The following is a 15,822-nucleotide window of genomic DNA, read 5'->3' on the forward strand; positions in this document are numbered from 1 at the left end:
GGTGAATTTGTGTGTAAATTTGAAGCATTTTTATCAGACTAAAAATAAGCTAAGATATACAAAGAAAAACGATCTATGCGGTGAATCAAAGGATAAGCGGTAACTCCGAAATAGACTGGGTATAGGAATCAGAGAATAAGTGAAAATAAAGGACAGACAGCTTAAGTTCGAATGAAAGTTGTAATTAACGGAATCCTGAGATAGTATATGGTGGTATATGTACGTAACTGACAGCAAAATCATGATGCTGATCGAATCTGAAATGTTTTCAAATAATAATTATTATTATTTTACAAACTTGTAATTTAAATAATGCATGATTATACGCTCACGAAGAAGCATGCTCTCAGCGCTTTGGACAAGGAGACTTTGAGAGGACGGGAGGTGAAAAATAACCGTATATATATAAAAGTAATAAAAGACAAACATAGATGAAGCTAAGAGGGATCAGGCAACAAGCAGTAAGGATGGAGAGGGTCAAAAACCTGCAAGAAAAAGAGGAGCAGTCAATAGACTATATCACAATCAAAAAAAAAAAAAGTAAAAGAAAGGGCTAGAAAATTAATGGACTAAACATTTTAATTGTTGATTGGTGAAATTAGGAGTAATGCTCATGGTGTTTTTAGTGCACATTTTAAGGATGCGATGACGGATATGGAAGGGAAGAGAGTTCCACTGTTTTGCAACACAGTCACTAAAAAAAAAGGGACCATATGTTGTTGTTCTGTTAACAGGCTTGTGAAGATATGGCCATCAGAGCAGAGCCACGCTGATCAGACGATCGAGCTGAAGGAAGAGAAATATAGGTCTCAAGCAGAATACCACGAGGAAGCAGAGCGGGACATATCAAAAGCAGAACTTGCATGAGTCCTACCCACAGACTTCTATGGTTCTACCTGTCTGTTAGGTCTTTAGGACCAGAGACACTAAAGACTTTAGGACACACCATTGATGCCGCAGAGAACTGTGGCTGGGACAAGATTCACGTAAAGGTGACTGGTGGCTTTTGTCAAACAAAAAAACGCGAAATAACCTATCCTTTAAAAACTAGCTGACATATACGGTCACATTAGAGACATAATCATCATCAAAAAAAGATACTATATATATATAAAACATGGTCTCTGTGTCACCGAAATGAAGAGTAAACTATCAAGTAGCGCGGTTTGTTCCTCTTCCAGTCCAGCTTTTGGACCTACGCATTGATAGCCTCGATTTCATTTCCAAAGGTTGGCGTCTATCTTTTGTTGATGAAAGCAGCACTTATGAGTAGGCCTTTGTCTGATCATTCCAAAGTAAGTGCGAATACCTTTTAAAACTCTCGGAAAATTTTAACTTTTACGTTTATCAGCAAATACCTATTTAATTGTGGCTATTTCTATATCACTTTTACTAGGCATGCCAGCCACTACTCGCGGGCTCACGACCGGCAAATTGAGAGAGCAGTAAAAAGTAAACACAAAAATGTATATTTCACTCGAATCTATAAATGCCTGCTGTTATTTCATCAGTATGCTTGCATATTACTTTATCATGACAAACAGCATTTATGAGATTTTTTAAAAATTTCAATGGTAAATTGGATGCTTTATGTAGTGCGTGAAGTGACAAGGGAGGGAAGTTTTCCCAACAAAGCATGGTTAAACGTGTAAACTTGTAACAAAGTCTGTGAACCATAAGCAAAGAAAGAATGAATTTTATGCCACGTTTAGTCTCAACGATGATGCATTTGATTTGTTGCCGCCCCAATTTACAAATGACATGCATTTGTAGTGACCATATTTATGTTTTTGTGTTTACTATATATGACTATTGTAGATGGTAACACTAGTCTACAGATACTTTTGTTTACTATTTGCAGTCTGAATCAGACGTACGACGATCATCCTCAGAAAGATCAAGGGACATCCACAGCGAGCACAAAATGTCACTGCCTGGTGCACGAGCCCAGGCTTCGCCGCTGCCACGTAATGTGCTTGCACCCCGTGTGTACAGTAGCTGCTAGAGTAGCTTTCTTCTTACATCTAGTCAGCATGTTAAGGCATAGGCCACCACATAGAAATATTAAGCTTTTAAATTCTTTTTGCATATGATGTTTGTGCGCGCATGGACCTGCATGCATGCACACATGTAATCATAAACATCCAGTCAAATATAATACGGATGCAAGTGACAAATGCAGGCTTCAGAAACAATAGAATGGACAAAAGTTTGTAAAATCAACTACAATAGTTTGTTTTTTTAAAGTATTATTTCACCCAGCATCAAAATTTCATGTGATTCAAATGTAGCTTTATAACTTGTGCATAAGTTTCAGAATATTAGTGAAACAAAAGAGATCTGTGTTTTGGTTATGTAAGGCTAGATAAATGAGGTTTCTTTGATTATCTTGAGTAAAAATGTAAGTTCAGAAGAAAAAAAAATGAGGAATTTCGCATTATGGAGGCATGAAAGCTTTTGGGAGTGCTTTGCTATCAGGTCAGTCGACAAGCAACAGAAGATGGGATATTATGTTTGCACTGAATTTATTTACAACAGTCTTTAAAGTAAATTGCACTACTTTAACAACAATAATAGTAATTTAAACTTGCCATTCCCACTGGAATCTGCAAGCACAATACATAGTCAGGGGGCCAATAGGCATGTCATAAAAAAATAGGGAAAAACAGTTGTTAAAAATGAAGAAACTCTGCAAAATGCATTGGGACAGTGAGATATGGTCAGGGTCAGGAGAAGTGCTTAATTATACAGAAATGCAACACGAAACCCAGCTTAAACACCTGTAATGTTGACACCTGATTTATCCTTGCAAGGACATTGATTGCCCTTGCTTGCCAGTAAGTTTTCTTCTGTTGCTTTCTAACAGGGAACCTTTGTAATCCTACTGCCTTTCGTTGTCTTAAATGTTTAAGTTTTACAGACTTGCTCTGTTGGCTAAAGGCTTACTAAGTTAGCATTGTTTCTGTTAAGACAGCCACCATGGGTGGGTTTCATGTGAGATTTTGTCCAACTTAATGTTAGCCTCAAGTTTTTCAGCTAAACTTCCTAAAATCTCTTTTGGTTCATAGTCATGTCAAGTCTTGAAAAGGAATCTTAAGTTGCCAATCTTATGCGGCAAATTGAATATTCAGACCACACTTAACAAAAGCTGACCTGCATTGGAGACTGCAAAAGAAAACTTATTTTAAAGTCCTCACTTGAAACCCACCTCTCAAGCTCTGTCTCACTTAATTAAACTTGTGCACCTTGAATGACATCTTGTTGATAGCGCTCAAAGCTTTTCTTGATTTTTTTTTATGGAAAATTAATTAAAAAGTAATTTTGCATTTTACCCAGGTCGTATTGCAGTAGGTTGTAAAGTACATGTCATAAAGGGAACTAAGTAATTTTTTTTTTTAGCACTAGAGGAAAACTGAAAATTAGGAATGCCATGTTGCTGTGCTTATTATTTTATAGCTTTATAAAGCAGATCGAGTAGAGACCTGATATTAAGCATCTTTGAGCAGATGTAGAAGAGATTAGAAGTTTATGACTGAGATTAATGACAATATGTTATTCATTTTAATATCATCTCATCTGTTTTTCTGTGTCCATTGGAACAATGATAGATTGCAATGCTTGAATAGTTGTTTCGTTGGTTATCTATACTGTACTCTATATGGCTTTTTATGATTTAGAGAAGACTGAATAACCTCAGTTTTTCTTGTAGTTTTAATTTTATGGTGTTTGGGAGGTGATGAACACCTAAATGAAAATGTGTATGCCACACAAAAATTTGAACTGTTGACCTTGCGTTTATATTTTCAGAACGATCAAGAAGCACACCAGGTACTCCACAAACTTCAGAAAAGGTGAGGTTGTTTTTTAGAGGATCAATGCCACAGTCGATTCAAGGGATAAATGTCACATATTTCAAATGATGCCATCTGTGTCAGGTTTGACATTTATACTCTGTCTTCACGGCTTGAGATGTGGAAAACTTTGGCAGAACATCCCACCTGACGAGTATTTAAAGAAAAAAGTTGTTGGTTAATGGGTCTTGTCAGCTATTTATGCCCAGGCAGAGGACGTTGATTAACTAAGTTGCTTCCACATTTCATCTTAACAACAATGACTGCTATATGATTTCAGACGGAAAAGGGCAGCAACAGTCCCTTCATACAGTCACCTCATGGTCACCCTTCCTTCAACCCCACTAAGTCCAGCGTCAAAGTGTCTGGCTCAGTAAGTCGTGTTGCCCTGTCGTTGCGTATGGTCTGTAGATCACTTGGCCATACTTCAACATCAGAGGTTATGCACACGATGGCTGTGCTAATACCCTACATTTTCTGTGCATAAAATTGTCCTCAGATATTCATGGGTGAAAGTTTTTGAGCTGGGTAACAGCTTTCGGCTTTTCACACTTCATAAATATGGAATTTCGTTTCTCAAAAAATGTTGGACTTTTATTTTTTTTAAGGAGGAGGGAAGGGGGATTTAGTAGGTCCCCTTTTTGTGCTTGGTTGGTCCAGCATTTAAAATTGCCTTCATCAGCCATGGAATACAAGCTTTTATTGGCTTTGTCTTGGAAGTGCAGGAGCAAACATGATTTATTTGGAGATCAACTGAATGTTGCAGCTGAAAAGAATAACACTTGTTTGTACATTTATTAAAAAATCAGCTCCTTTTTTTATAAGAATTTGTCGTTTTTTCCCCCTCAAAAAAAAAAATCTTACAATAAAAAAAAATAAGCTAGTACAATTTGAACCAGTTTATTTGCAAAGTCTAGGATGAGAGGCTGTTGGCTGTCAGCTTATCCGTGAAAACAAAAAGAAATGGTTTGATTCTAGGCCTGTAGGTGTTTTGAAAGTCTAACGCTACATTATCCGGTGTAGTAAAGGAAGTGGAAGAGGGTGAGCAGATTTTCATAGAAGTTGGTATTCGAAGGAAGGCAGGACTAGATTGGTAGATTTTAGTTCCTAGCTTTCCTCAGAGACCTGCCCTGCTTCTAGTACAACTTGTTGGCCTTATCAAAGTTACATCAGTTATTCTCTCCTCCTGGTCCTGAGGTTTTCCTTCCATCTTCGGGGCTGGATAAAAGCCTGAAAGCATAAAAGATCTGCAAAACTGTGTAGTTTTAAATGGTAATGAAAGTTGCCTGTCTTTCATAAGGAGTTGCATGAGAAATGTTCAGTATTCGGGCAGTTAGTTGCCCGTGACCAACTTCATTTTGAAATGTCCTTTGTGTAGTATTGTTGGACAGTTACAAAAAAAAAAAAAAAGGATCTTTGTTGCTACCATATAAGAAAAGGATATTTATGAAAAAAATAAACTAGTTTCTGTTGATCAACAGATCTTAATTTGTTTTAGTCATGTTTTCAAAGGACCAATGACCGCTGTCTCAGTTTCATGGTTTTTTTCCAAAAACGTCACTTTCACCCATGGATATTGCTATATAGATTATGTCTCTGCTTTCTGTGAAGATAATTGTGTGTTGATTAACAAGTAACTTTGTTTTCCCTTAAATAGTGAAGGCATATCTATGGACAGGGCAGGTTTAGGTTTTCTGAAAAGTAAAATGAAGAATGCTCACCCTAGACCATAAAGACCCCAAAATAGGTGACTTTATTTTTTGAATAGCCAACATGCACAATATTTTTTAAAAAAAAATGCTTTTTAACTATCTGAAGTATTGCTTTTAGGCTTTAAAGTTGTTGACATGCTGCTGCATGTTTTGTTTTTGCTGTACGTACTGATGGTGTGCTTTCCCTGCCCCTCTCCCTGCTCCCGGTCCCTCTGTTCTTTGTCTTTTCCAGTGCAGTGAGTCGTGATAATGTCTGTGGCATGCTGACATCTTAGTGATTTCAAACATGCTTTTTTTTTAAAAAAAAAAGTCTGCTTTTGGCTTTTTATGGCGGCGATCTTGAGCCATAAATAATTTGGCCATCTTGAAAAATAAACTTTTAACTTGAGTGTAGCTGGTTGTGCTTTGGAGAAAACAGTCCAGGAATGTGTATAATGCTGCTTTGAATTCCTTCCACCGATCATTTTTTTAAAAATTATTTTTCATATATAAGCAGTATTTTTTCAAGTGGTTTCTCCTCAAAAAGCAGCAACATAGTTTAATGTTTTTTCCAGGTGCTTACACTTCAGCAAAAATAAGAGGACACCTTTAGTGGGCATGTATAGCCTTATTATAATAAGATGAATAAACCGAAGAAACTGCTTTAGGCCATTTGGTATCAAGTATTACTTGTTTTCCATCTGTTTTGTGAAACACTCATTTGGTGGGAGATGATTACACCTGACTCAACTCTAGCTTCAATTCCTTACTCTTTCTATCAAGGTACTTTAAGTACTTGATCATTGCCAGATAGTAAAAATTAAAGAGAGTTTAATATAAAGGTAAAAGAATTGTATGTTTGAATAAACCAATAAATGCTGTTCTGTAATACTTGTAAACTCTTTTCAACAAAAAAAGATGACAGTCATCAAAATTTTAATCTTACTACAGCATACCTTTGCTCGGTATAGTAGGTAGCTGTCAGTTCTTCAGACCATCATTGAAAACACAGAAGTGTTAGTAGCATGACAGATTCCCATGCTGTCTTTGCAGGTCTGCTTTATGGTGGATTTTAATTTTAGGCAAAAAGTAGATGTAGAAATAAAGGTAACCAAAAGAACTGGTCTCTGGCAAAACTGACCTAAAAAAACATTCTGTAATTCTGCCTGTGTCTGTCACAGAAGAGTAAAACATGGCTATAGGGAGAAAACAGGCTGCTGAAATAGAACACTTTTTTGTAAAGTTTTCTTTTCCCTCTACAACTAGGCTTTTCAAAACTAACCCAAGTAACTGCATAAAAATAGGCCTGCATTGCCAGGGCAGGTTATGAGTTTATGTCAAGTCCACTTTGCTGGATGCGCAGGTTTAAAGGGGCAATGAATTTCAGGGCTACTGTTGATGAATTGCAATCATTTTTCCTGCTTCCCCGATTGCAAAGTACATAGGACAAGAAGGGAGGTGACGGGGTGGCATTAAAGAGTACAAAATAAATCCTGATAGATTATCACTAGTCGGAGAAAAGTTTATGTTGTTGTTGTTGTCCTAACATTTCTTTTTTCAGTTTTTCATAATTTTGTATGTCTTTTTGAGTTATTTGTTTATCTAATTGTTTTCCTGTTTTCGCTTTTTCAAAACTTCAGATAAGCAAATCAAGTTCCGGGCAGGTGAGATGAAGATTTCTGGCCTTGGGCAGACCTTTTCCCACCTTTTTTTTTCTTCTTCCTTCTCTCTCCCTTGGCCTCTTGATATCAAAAGCTTCCTTTGTTCTTCGGATATAGAAGATATCCCTTTAAGTGACATGATCCTTGACACTTTGACAGAGCTCTCTGTCAGCAGATTATCACGAGAGCATATGCTAAGATCAGCACTTGAATAATTTTTTTAGACATTTTTTAAGTCCTGGTTCATTGATTTTGATTTATTTAGGTAAAAGATTTAGCCAATGAGAAATATCATGTTAGTCAATGCTTGTAGAAGGTGGATGGGACTAAATTATAACGTATACTATACAAAGGCCAGCTCTAAATGATCCTGTTTTCAGTCATACCAAGGTTGTCTTTTGTAGAGTGGCTAGCATAAGGGGGTTAAACAGTATTGTTTTAAAAGGCAATAGTGTGAAGGTAGCTTTATAGGCAGCTGGTGTATGAGCATAATTTTAGGGAATATATTTGGTCCTGGCAGGATACCTGAAAAATATACTGAATAATAAGCTGCTGCATATTTTGATAAAAACGTGGTTTAGTCATGTTAATTGAGACATAATCACCTTTAAAGGTTAATATTAGATGCAGTGTTCTCGTTATATGCACGCATGTCTGAGTCCATTTTTACTCCATGATTTTACTTTTTCCTGATTCAAACACACTGAAGTTATTCTATTTTGATGCTATTTAACTGCAGAGTGTCAAATTCTAACTGCTATTTTTAGCACAATCAGTATTTCAAGAAGCTAACTCTCCACAATTCCAAAACCTAATGCTATATTTTGTTTCTTGTCAAGGTTCTATTTTATTATTTTTTTCTCTGAAGCAATACATTGTATGCAACTTCTTAAATACAATTGCATAGTCATTGGAGTGTCATTATCTTTGCTAAAGAAGTCAGCATAACTTACACTGTATAGGTCTGAGTAAAACAAGAGAGACTAGTACTGAATGCTGCAAAAAATTATTCTTTCTCTGCATGATTACCAGCAAATAGTTGCACTATTTAAATTAATGTCTTTATTTCTAAGGTGTCAAGATAATTAATTGAATATAGAAACAGAATCAGATATATAAAAGGATTATGCTTATATATTAATAGACCTAATCTGAAAAGAGCACTGTACATAGGTGTGGCACTTGATTCTAGCCAAGAAGTCTAGTCTGCATTGTCATGTTGGTCTGGTTATGAGAGGCCTGCACTTTTTTTTATGCTGTCATCTTGGATTACATGAGTAAACATCTGAATGCAGTATCAAAATATGCAACTAGTGTCCAATGTGTAGATATTAGGACTTCCTGTTTCATAAACAATTTTCTCTGTGCATAAATTATTCCATATTTTTGAGATGCCTCTAAACTGCAATTTTATTCTTATACTAGGGGAAGGGGACAGAATATTTTCTACAAAATTTTAATGTTTGAATGTTGTTGTAACCACAGATCAAAAATGCTGACCCTTTGATGAAAAACACTGACCCTTTGATAGCATAAAAAGGCATCTGACAAGTAGAGAACACATTTTCACAAAAATAAATGACAAAATTGACAACAAGAGTTTTATTTTATTACCTTGTTAGGCACCGATGAGGAAAGGTGAAAACTATTTTTCATAGATACAAAAATGTCATTGAAGGTTAAACAAACATGCATAGCTATACATATTAAAGGGGATTATTAAAAAGTGTTTTTGGCATATTGTCACCATTTTTCTTTGCATTACAATATTAACATCCAATCCATAACTTCTTGTCATTTAAGTTTAAGTATCCAGACACTTAAATTCTTCAATGTATGTTTCTCCGCATAAATGCATGCAACTGTTGTTTTTTTTTTTCTTTTTTTTTTTTTTTTTTTGGTAGTCATTAATCTGTGGTCTCAATGTTGTGCTTTCCCATGAAATGTAAAAGCTTTGTAAAAAAAAAAACAAGCAAGGCTAGAACAAAATATGCATGTCAGAATTTATGTTGAATGGCATTTTTGTACATAGCTACCAATGCCATATCACCAAATAAATGAATGATTTACAATATATAAATCTACATTTTTACCCCTTAATACATTCCAGTTTTCAAAACTCAGTATGATGCAGGTGAGATACAGTAGCTTATTATCTGGCTTAATCAAAAGGTGGGAGCATCTCTTGATTTGTTCCAGTAGACAGCTGTCTATAAGTTACTGAATACTAAAGGAAGTGCTATAAGACTATGAGATAATGACTTTTTTCCTTTAATACATTTGATGATTTCCATTTTGGTGTCATAAATCTTACTCATAAAACTCACTTGTTTTTTTTAATGGCTATTGGACATTTGACCCTCATGCACTAAGCTATAAGCTTAGTGTATGTAGCCATTTGATATTCTATGGATAAAGCCGTACATTTTTGAGCATAGGTTTAAACATAACAAATAATAACAAATGGAGTCTACTTAAAGTATTCTTTGATTTCTAGTTTCTCAAAGTCATTTCTATCATTTGAAAATAAAAAAGACTTTTTGTTGTGGCATATAAAAGACAATAAAAATCTTATTTCATAGAAGATAAATCTAATTGTGACTCCACACAGGTAAAATGTGACAAGGTTTCTTTTTTTCTGATGCACAAAGAAAATAAACCAGTTCAGTTAAAACTAGCTCCTGCCCCCAACTTAAAGGGGAATTCCCTCCCCTTTCAACCACCACTTTTTTTTGTTGTTGATAGTATTATAAGAGGGTTCTTATACAAGTGAGTGCTTGGTGTCCTTTTGCACTAGCTACGACAGTTTCATAGCGCTTCTTTTTAAAGTAATTGTATGTATAAGGCTTAAACAGGAAAATATAGATTCTTTTCTCCTTTTCTTTTCTACATTTATTAATCATTTTATTAACTCTTCTCATTTAAAAAAATATGTATTTTTGTTGGGGGGTGGGTTTTTTTTTTTTTTTTTTTGCACTTTTAAAAAAACATTATGTGTGCAGTGGTGTTTGTAGTTTCTTTTTAATCACTTTGAATCATTTTATCTGAATTATGAATTTTTGCATGACCTGTGCTTTTGACTATGGTGGAGGTGTCGATTTTGCAGTGTGTGTGTGTGCATGCGCACATCCACATACATCCACATGTGCATGCATATGCACCTGCTCGTGATGTGTGTGTATATGCATATGAATGTGCAGTTATGTGTGCATCACATACCTTTATATTGGTTCTTTATAAACATTGAAATTCTATTGATCAGATCTTAGAAATGAGTCGTTTGAACGAATAGTGTAAAATGAAAAATTGCTGGAAAGTTTAAAAAACTTTTTTAATTATTCAGAAAGTGTATTTGTCAATATTTAAAGTGTTCATATTTAAATTTGCATTGGAAATTTTATAGAGCAAGTTAAAGTAAGGGTGGGTGATTGAATTTTTTTTTTTAATGTTAATATTTTGAACTGTAGTTTGATTTTTAACCAGACTGCTTGACTTCTCCCCTCCCCATTCCCCTTGATTGTGATGCATTGTTGCTACCATTATTTCTATTTCATGCCTAAACAATCTGATTCTTACAGTCTTCAAGTTAAGTCAGAAAATGCTGATATATGCTCAGCTGATATTTGCCTGTAAAAGTGTTATTGTTGATCTTACTGCCATGAATGCTTCTGCAAAGAAAAATGCTCAAGAATTTATTTCATGTTCTGTATTAAATGAAATGAGTTCTTGAAAAAAAGTGAAAGTAAGCTTTTTAATAATGATGAAAACATTAGAGTTGGTATTTAATCTCGTAGTTGTGGGAGCAGAGTAGGAGAAAAGGTAACAACCGATGAGGCATCTGCATAAACCATAAACATGGCCTTAGTTTTTTAATTTTGTTTTTGTGAGTAAAAGTAGATACAATGCAGAATTGGACACATTGTATGAACAAAAAGTAGAGTTGCTGGGTACTTTTTTAAAAAGTTGTTCTCTCTTAGAATCCCTTAAGTATTTTTATCTCAAATTTGGAATAGAACGTCTTGGGATTTTTGAGGTAAGTAGAACTAGCTTTTGTTTTTCCTACCCATTTTTGGAAGGGGTGGAAGAAAGTCATTTAAATTTTACATTGAGTCAAACTTAGATGTTTCTATTTTAGATATTATCTGCTCAGACTTGCTGTGAGTGCCATTTATGTGGCATGATTGTAAACTCAGCTGTTAATGCTGCTGCTTCTACTTTTATTTTCAGTCAGAACGTCTGCCAAAGCCACCCAAGCCCCCAGACAAGCCCTTGATGCCGTACATGAGATACAGCAGAAAGGTAATAGGAAAGGTTTGTCCAGTGTTCTCCTGCGGAACAGTTCTCAAAACTTTTCAGTGTGTAGTGGAATGGTAGTAGACGTGTGATGTGGTTTTCATGTTTTGTGCTGTGTCATCAGCTTGGTAGAAGCTGTGCCATGTCACTCGCTCTCATTGCAGTGAAACCTGTTTTGGTGAGGCTGACATTTGACTCGATAGCGGCCTACATTCGCTCAGTTAGACAGAGACACTTCATCTCCTAATTTATCCTAACTCAGATCTCAGTGCATGTGGAATAGGGGGGGGGAAAAAAGACCCTTATTTTTCAACATATTTTAGATCTTACCAGGTCTTTAATTTTCTTGCTTTAAGCATGTCAGTTGTTCTATCCCCCACCTTTCTAAGTCAACACTTTAACAGAAACCACTGCCGAAACAAAAAAAAACGAGAGAACTGCAGAAGTCTTGGAGTGAGTTGCACGTTTCTTTAATGTAAAAGAGATCACAAGACAACAGATTTTTCTTTGTATATAAGATATAAAACTGTGAGGCCTGAGACCTTTGCCTTCCTGTTTCTGTTAGTAATACTCATGAAAACAGTAATAATATGCTCCAGGAAGAAGCAATATATTTGGTCACAATTTTCTTGAAACAATTGGTGGATTAGGAGCTAAAGTTGATGGTGGGTAGTGGGAGGAGTCGTATAAAAGATGGACCTCTCCTATTAATATTTTGGAAATTTTCTGTTAAAATGCATTGATACTGCTTGCATTGTCTCACAAAATAAGTTTTGGATAAACAACGTGAAACACGTTTACAGCAATAATTGTTTGTACAGTCATTTGTCAAAGCAAGTTTCACTGCGTTTATGTTTGCATAATGTGTCAGGGATGTAACACTCCCAAGATGCAAGGATGTATTTGCAGCCGGGAATTTGGGAAGGGGAATATAGAAAATTAAAACTGGCACAAGGATTTAAGCAATTCCTTACAACCATGCAAAGCTAATTGTTAAAAATTGTTTTTCAACCTTTGTGTGACTAGTCTCTTACTGCAGGCACCTATTTTTTTTAAACCTCTTTGGGTGCTTGGTGTGCTGCCCTTGTTCACAGAGTACTTGTCAGATACACAAGGTTATAATCTCACTGAGCACAAGATAATGTCTTTGGTGTTTGTGACTGGAAAGAAAAACATTATTTTTGCTTGCTTTTGCTTGTAGAGTGTGACCAACAAACAACCTTTGCAATTACTGTTGTTTATCTTTCTTATATGTTTGCTCCCGATCTTTCTTCCTAGGTAAGTGCAATATTTTTTTGGACTGCGCATAAATCAGTTATTGACCTTCTTTTCCCATTTATTTTTAACCCTCTATTCAAAATACTTAAATATGTATACATATTCTCTTATGTGTCTCTTTTTTCATCTGTTTGTTTTTTTCATTCTAATTTATACAGAGCTGTTTAAGAGTGTTTGTGCATTTGAACGTGCAACTGAATTTCTTCTTTTAAAATGGTGTGTGCTTTTGGTTCACAGCTAGCTAGATCAGATCTTGAGTTTGAAGTGGAAGTTTTGTTTTTAAAAAAATACTTATCTTTTTCTTCATACATTCACTTAGATATCTCTGATTTTATATTTGCTTGCTATATTCAACTAAGATCTGAAACAAATCTGCTGGTTACTAATTTTTGTTGGTTTTTTTCATACTTGTCCAATGTCTAATGTCATAATATTCTTCAGGTTAAGCGTCACATTACAAAAAAGAAATTTATAATAAAGATGTCTCTATCCCTTAGAGAAGTGATACAATAAATGTACTTCTTTTGCAATAGGTTTCCAATGATTTACTGTTTAAAATTCTATTTGGATAACAAAAAAAAGATTGAGCGCATTATTTTGAACACAAAGAAGATAATTTCTTCTTTTGTTATGTAATTTTTATAATTTAATAATACATGGTATAGAATCTCTTATATTTTTATCAAGTTGTCTTCACTGAGGCAATGATCTGAAAGATGCCTACGTGTCCACTGCATGTGGAGGTGTAGCTGCCCATTTGTAGCATAATGGAGAAAGCGTGTTTGTGAGAGAGATGTGAGATAAGAGTACATGTATGTGCAATTTTTTTTTTGTAGGTTTTATTTAAATATGAATATGTTGCTTTTTGTGATATAGTTGTCCCTATTTTAAAATGTAACCTCCTTTCATTTAGCAGTGGCAAAAATAAGTGAAAGCATTTCCAGTGGGTTGAAATCGCTAGTCTCGCTTCTTCTGTGACATTTAGAGGAAACCATCGGTGTTTCTGGGTCATATTAGCAAAGGTTTTTCTGTGGTCACAGATGAGTAAAACAGATGTTGGAATAGCAAGAAGCCATCAGGTCTTCAGCTTCTACAGACAGTCTAAAAGATTTCATTGAAGGCATAGATGTGATTTTGTGGTGGGGGTGAGAGTGGGGAGAGGAAAAAAAAAAGTAAGGAGAGTTTGCAGAAAGTAGCTCAGCCATGCAAGGCTGAGAAAAGAAGAAATTATGTGGTCCATCATTCTTTTACTAGAATCTTTTTGTGTCCTCCCACCTTCATAGGCCTTCAGCCTCTGTTGTGCATGTGCAATGTCAAGTGTGCATCAACTTTGTGTTCATGGACTTTAATTGGGCTTTGTTTTCTTTTCATTTTGTTTTAACTGCATCATATCTTCTCTAAACCTTATCTTGCCTTCAAGCCAATATTAAGAAAACATCCTGCTGCTGCAAGCCTGCATAGCTGTGTCCATCTTGCTCAGCCATGTATCAGCCTATCTCTTGAACCAAGTCTTTTTCTCCTCAGTGTATGCTTTTTATTGCTGCCGCTTATTTTCTGTGTAAATTAGCTTAAAGCTCAGATTTCAGAGTTTGATGGGGTTATTTAATGAGCTTAAAATAGGCCTTTAGATAAATGTGAAGAATGTTCTGTTTTGTTTTATTTTGATAGAATTGAGAAAGAGAGATTGTTGTCCATGTGATTATGACCCCACCAAATATGCTGAAATCAGTTTGTTAAAGAGAACACTAGTATACCAGCTGTTTTGCAAAGCAGTTTTTATATTTACATTTAAAGCCTCTTTAGAAAAGAAAACTTTTAGGTCATCATAGACATTGTACTTAACATACATATGTACGCGCACATGTATACAAACTATAATTATACTTGATCTTGACATAGAAGTTCATTTGTACTGTGCTGTAGCGATTTGAAGCTTCATGTGATGCTAATGTTAAAGTTGTTAATTTTTTTCATTCTATATTAAAATATTTTAGAAGAAAATTTAATCGTAGCGGGAATATATTTATCTTATTTTCCCTTTGCCCATCAGCACTCAAAAGATGGTAAAAGAATGTTTAAATGAGAAAGCACTCTTTCTTTGGATACGGTAGCTGCTCAAAAGTCTCTGTTGCTTTGTCTTCTTAAGAAGAAAATTTGACACACATGATTAGTCCATCCAGTCTTTTCCACTTCTCTGCCTCTTTTGTTGCACTCAATCTCTTTTTCTGTCTCATTCTCCCAGTGTGTAGTAGATTCTTATTTTTGTGACAGATACTGAATTTGGAAGTTAGTTTTGATGTTCAGTCACCCATAATAAGAATGAGGAAACGGTTGTTAGGCAAGATGGTCACTAGATGTCATAAGAGATGCAGGAAAAAGAAATATTTGTATGTTAAAAATAACTGTATGACTCAGACTTATAGAGAGCTTCAACCATTAAGAAGTTAGATTGCTTTCTTTCAAAAAGAACTGGGGAAAGTTATCGAAACAAGAATAGGTATGGTTTCATTTATGTGTATTTTTGCCTGCACACACAGTCTTGATTTTTCTTGGGAGTTTTGCATCAGCACTCTCTTAATTTTATTAATTTTTTTATTTTACGGACACTTTCATGTGAGAAAGATTGTGTTGATGGGAGAGAGAAAAAGGGAAGGGATGAGGGTAAGCAGTCACTCATTACTGCCCCCAGCTGTTTCCCAAGACATAATGTCTAATGTTATGATTGTCTAATAGGACAAATGACTAACTTTATTAATCTCAATGGGCAATTATTAGGAAATATGCTCAGTTTCGAAACAAGTTCTACAAGTTGGAACAAATGCTAGTTAAAAGATAAGGATAAGGCAAGTGGTGCATCATAGCAAAACACAAAAGACTTATCTAACATTCGTTAGGCACACCTATAACATACCCCTGGCATGCACAACCAACAATCTATGGTTAAGCAGCTGCAGAGGGCAGGAATAAATTCAAGTGCATATATGCAGCTGAACTCCGTAAAACAAATTCTGCTAGCGCATGTAGTGTTTCTGTGGCTTTGCTCTTGGG

At 35.2% G+C, this 15,822-nt stretch overlaps 1 protein-coding gene across 26 annotated transcripts in view; it reads left to right on the forward strand.

Annotated features, from left to right (window-relative positions):
* Nucleotides 1–1,169: 1,169 nt before the first annotated feature.
* Nucleotides 1,170–15,822, forward strand: part of LOC112557886 (SWI/SNF-related matrix-associated actin-dependent regulator of chromatin subfamily E member 1-like) — a 30,889-nt gene continuing 16,236 nt past the window's right edge. For 2 of the 26 annotated variants that reach the window (XM_025227983.1, XM_025227987.1), the window contains exons 1-7: nt 1,170–1,295; nt 1,862–1,985; nt 3,808–3,851; nt 4,132–4,224; nt 7,183–7,206; nt 9,314–9,337; nt 11,431–11,514. In XM_025227983.1, the coding sequence (XP_025083768.1) occupies nt 1,251–1,295; nt 1,862–1,985; nt 3,808–3,851; nt 4,132–4,224; nt 7,183–7,206; nt 9,314–9,337; nt 11,431–11,514 (438 nt within the window). In that variant the 5' untranslated portion in view covers nt 1,170–1,250. Of the gene's footprint in view, nt 1,296–1,396; nt 1,467–1,861; nt 1,986–3,807; nt 3,852–4,131; nt 4,225–7,182; nt 7,207–9,313; nt 9,338–11,430; nt 11,515–15,822 lie in introns of all 26 variants that reach the window. The other 24 variants (XM_025227984.1, XM_025227989.1, XM_025227986.1 and 21 more) reach the window with 16 other exon arrangements.

The sequence above is a fragment of the Pomacea canaliculata genome, linkage group LG2 (assembly GCF_003073045.1).
Source record: "Pomacea canaliculata isolate SZHN2017 linkage group LG2, ASM307304v1, whole genome shotgun sequence".
Lineage (NCBI taxonomy): Eukaryota > Metazoa > Mollusca > Gastropoda > Architaenioglossa > Ampullariidae > Pomacea > Pomacea canaliculata.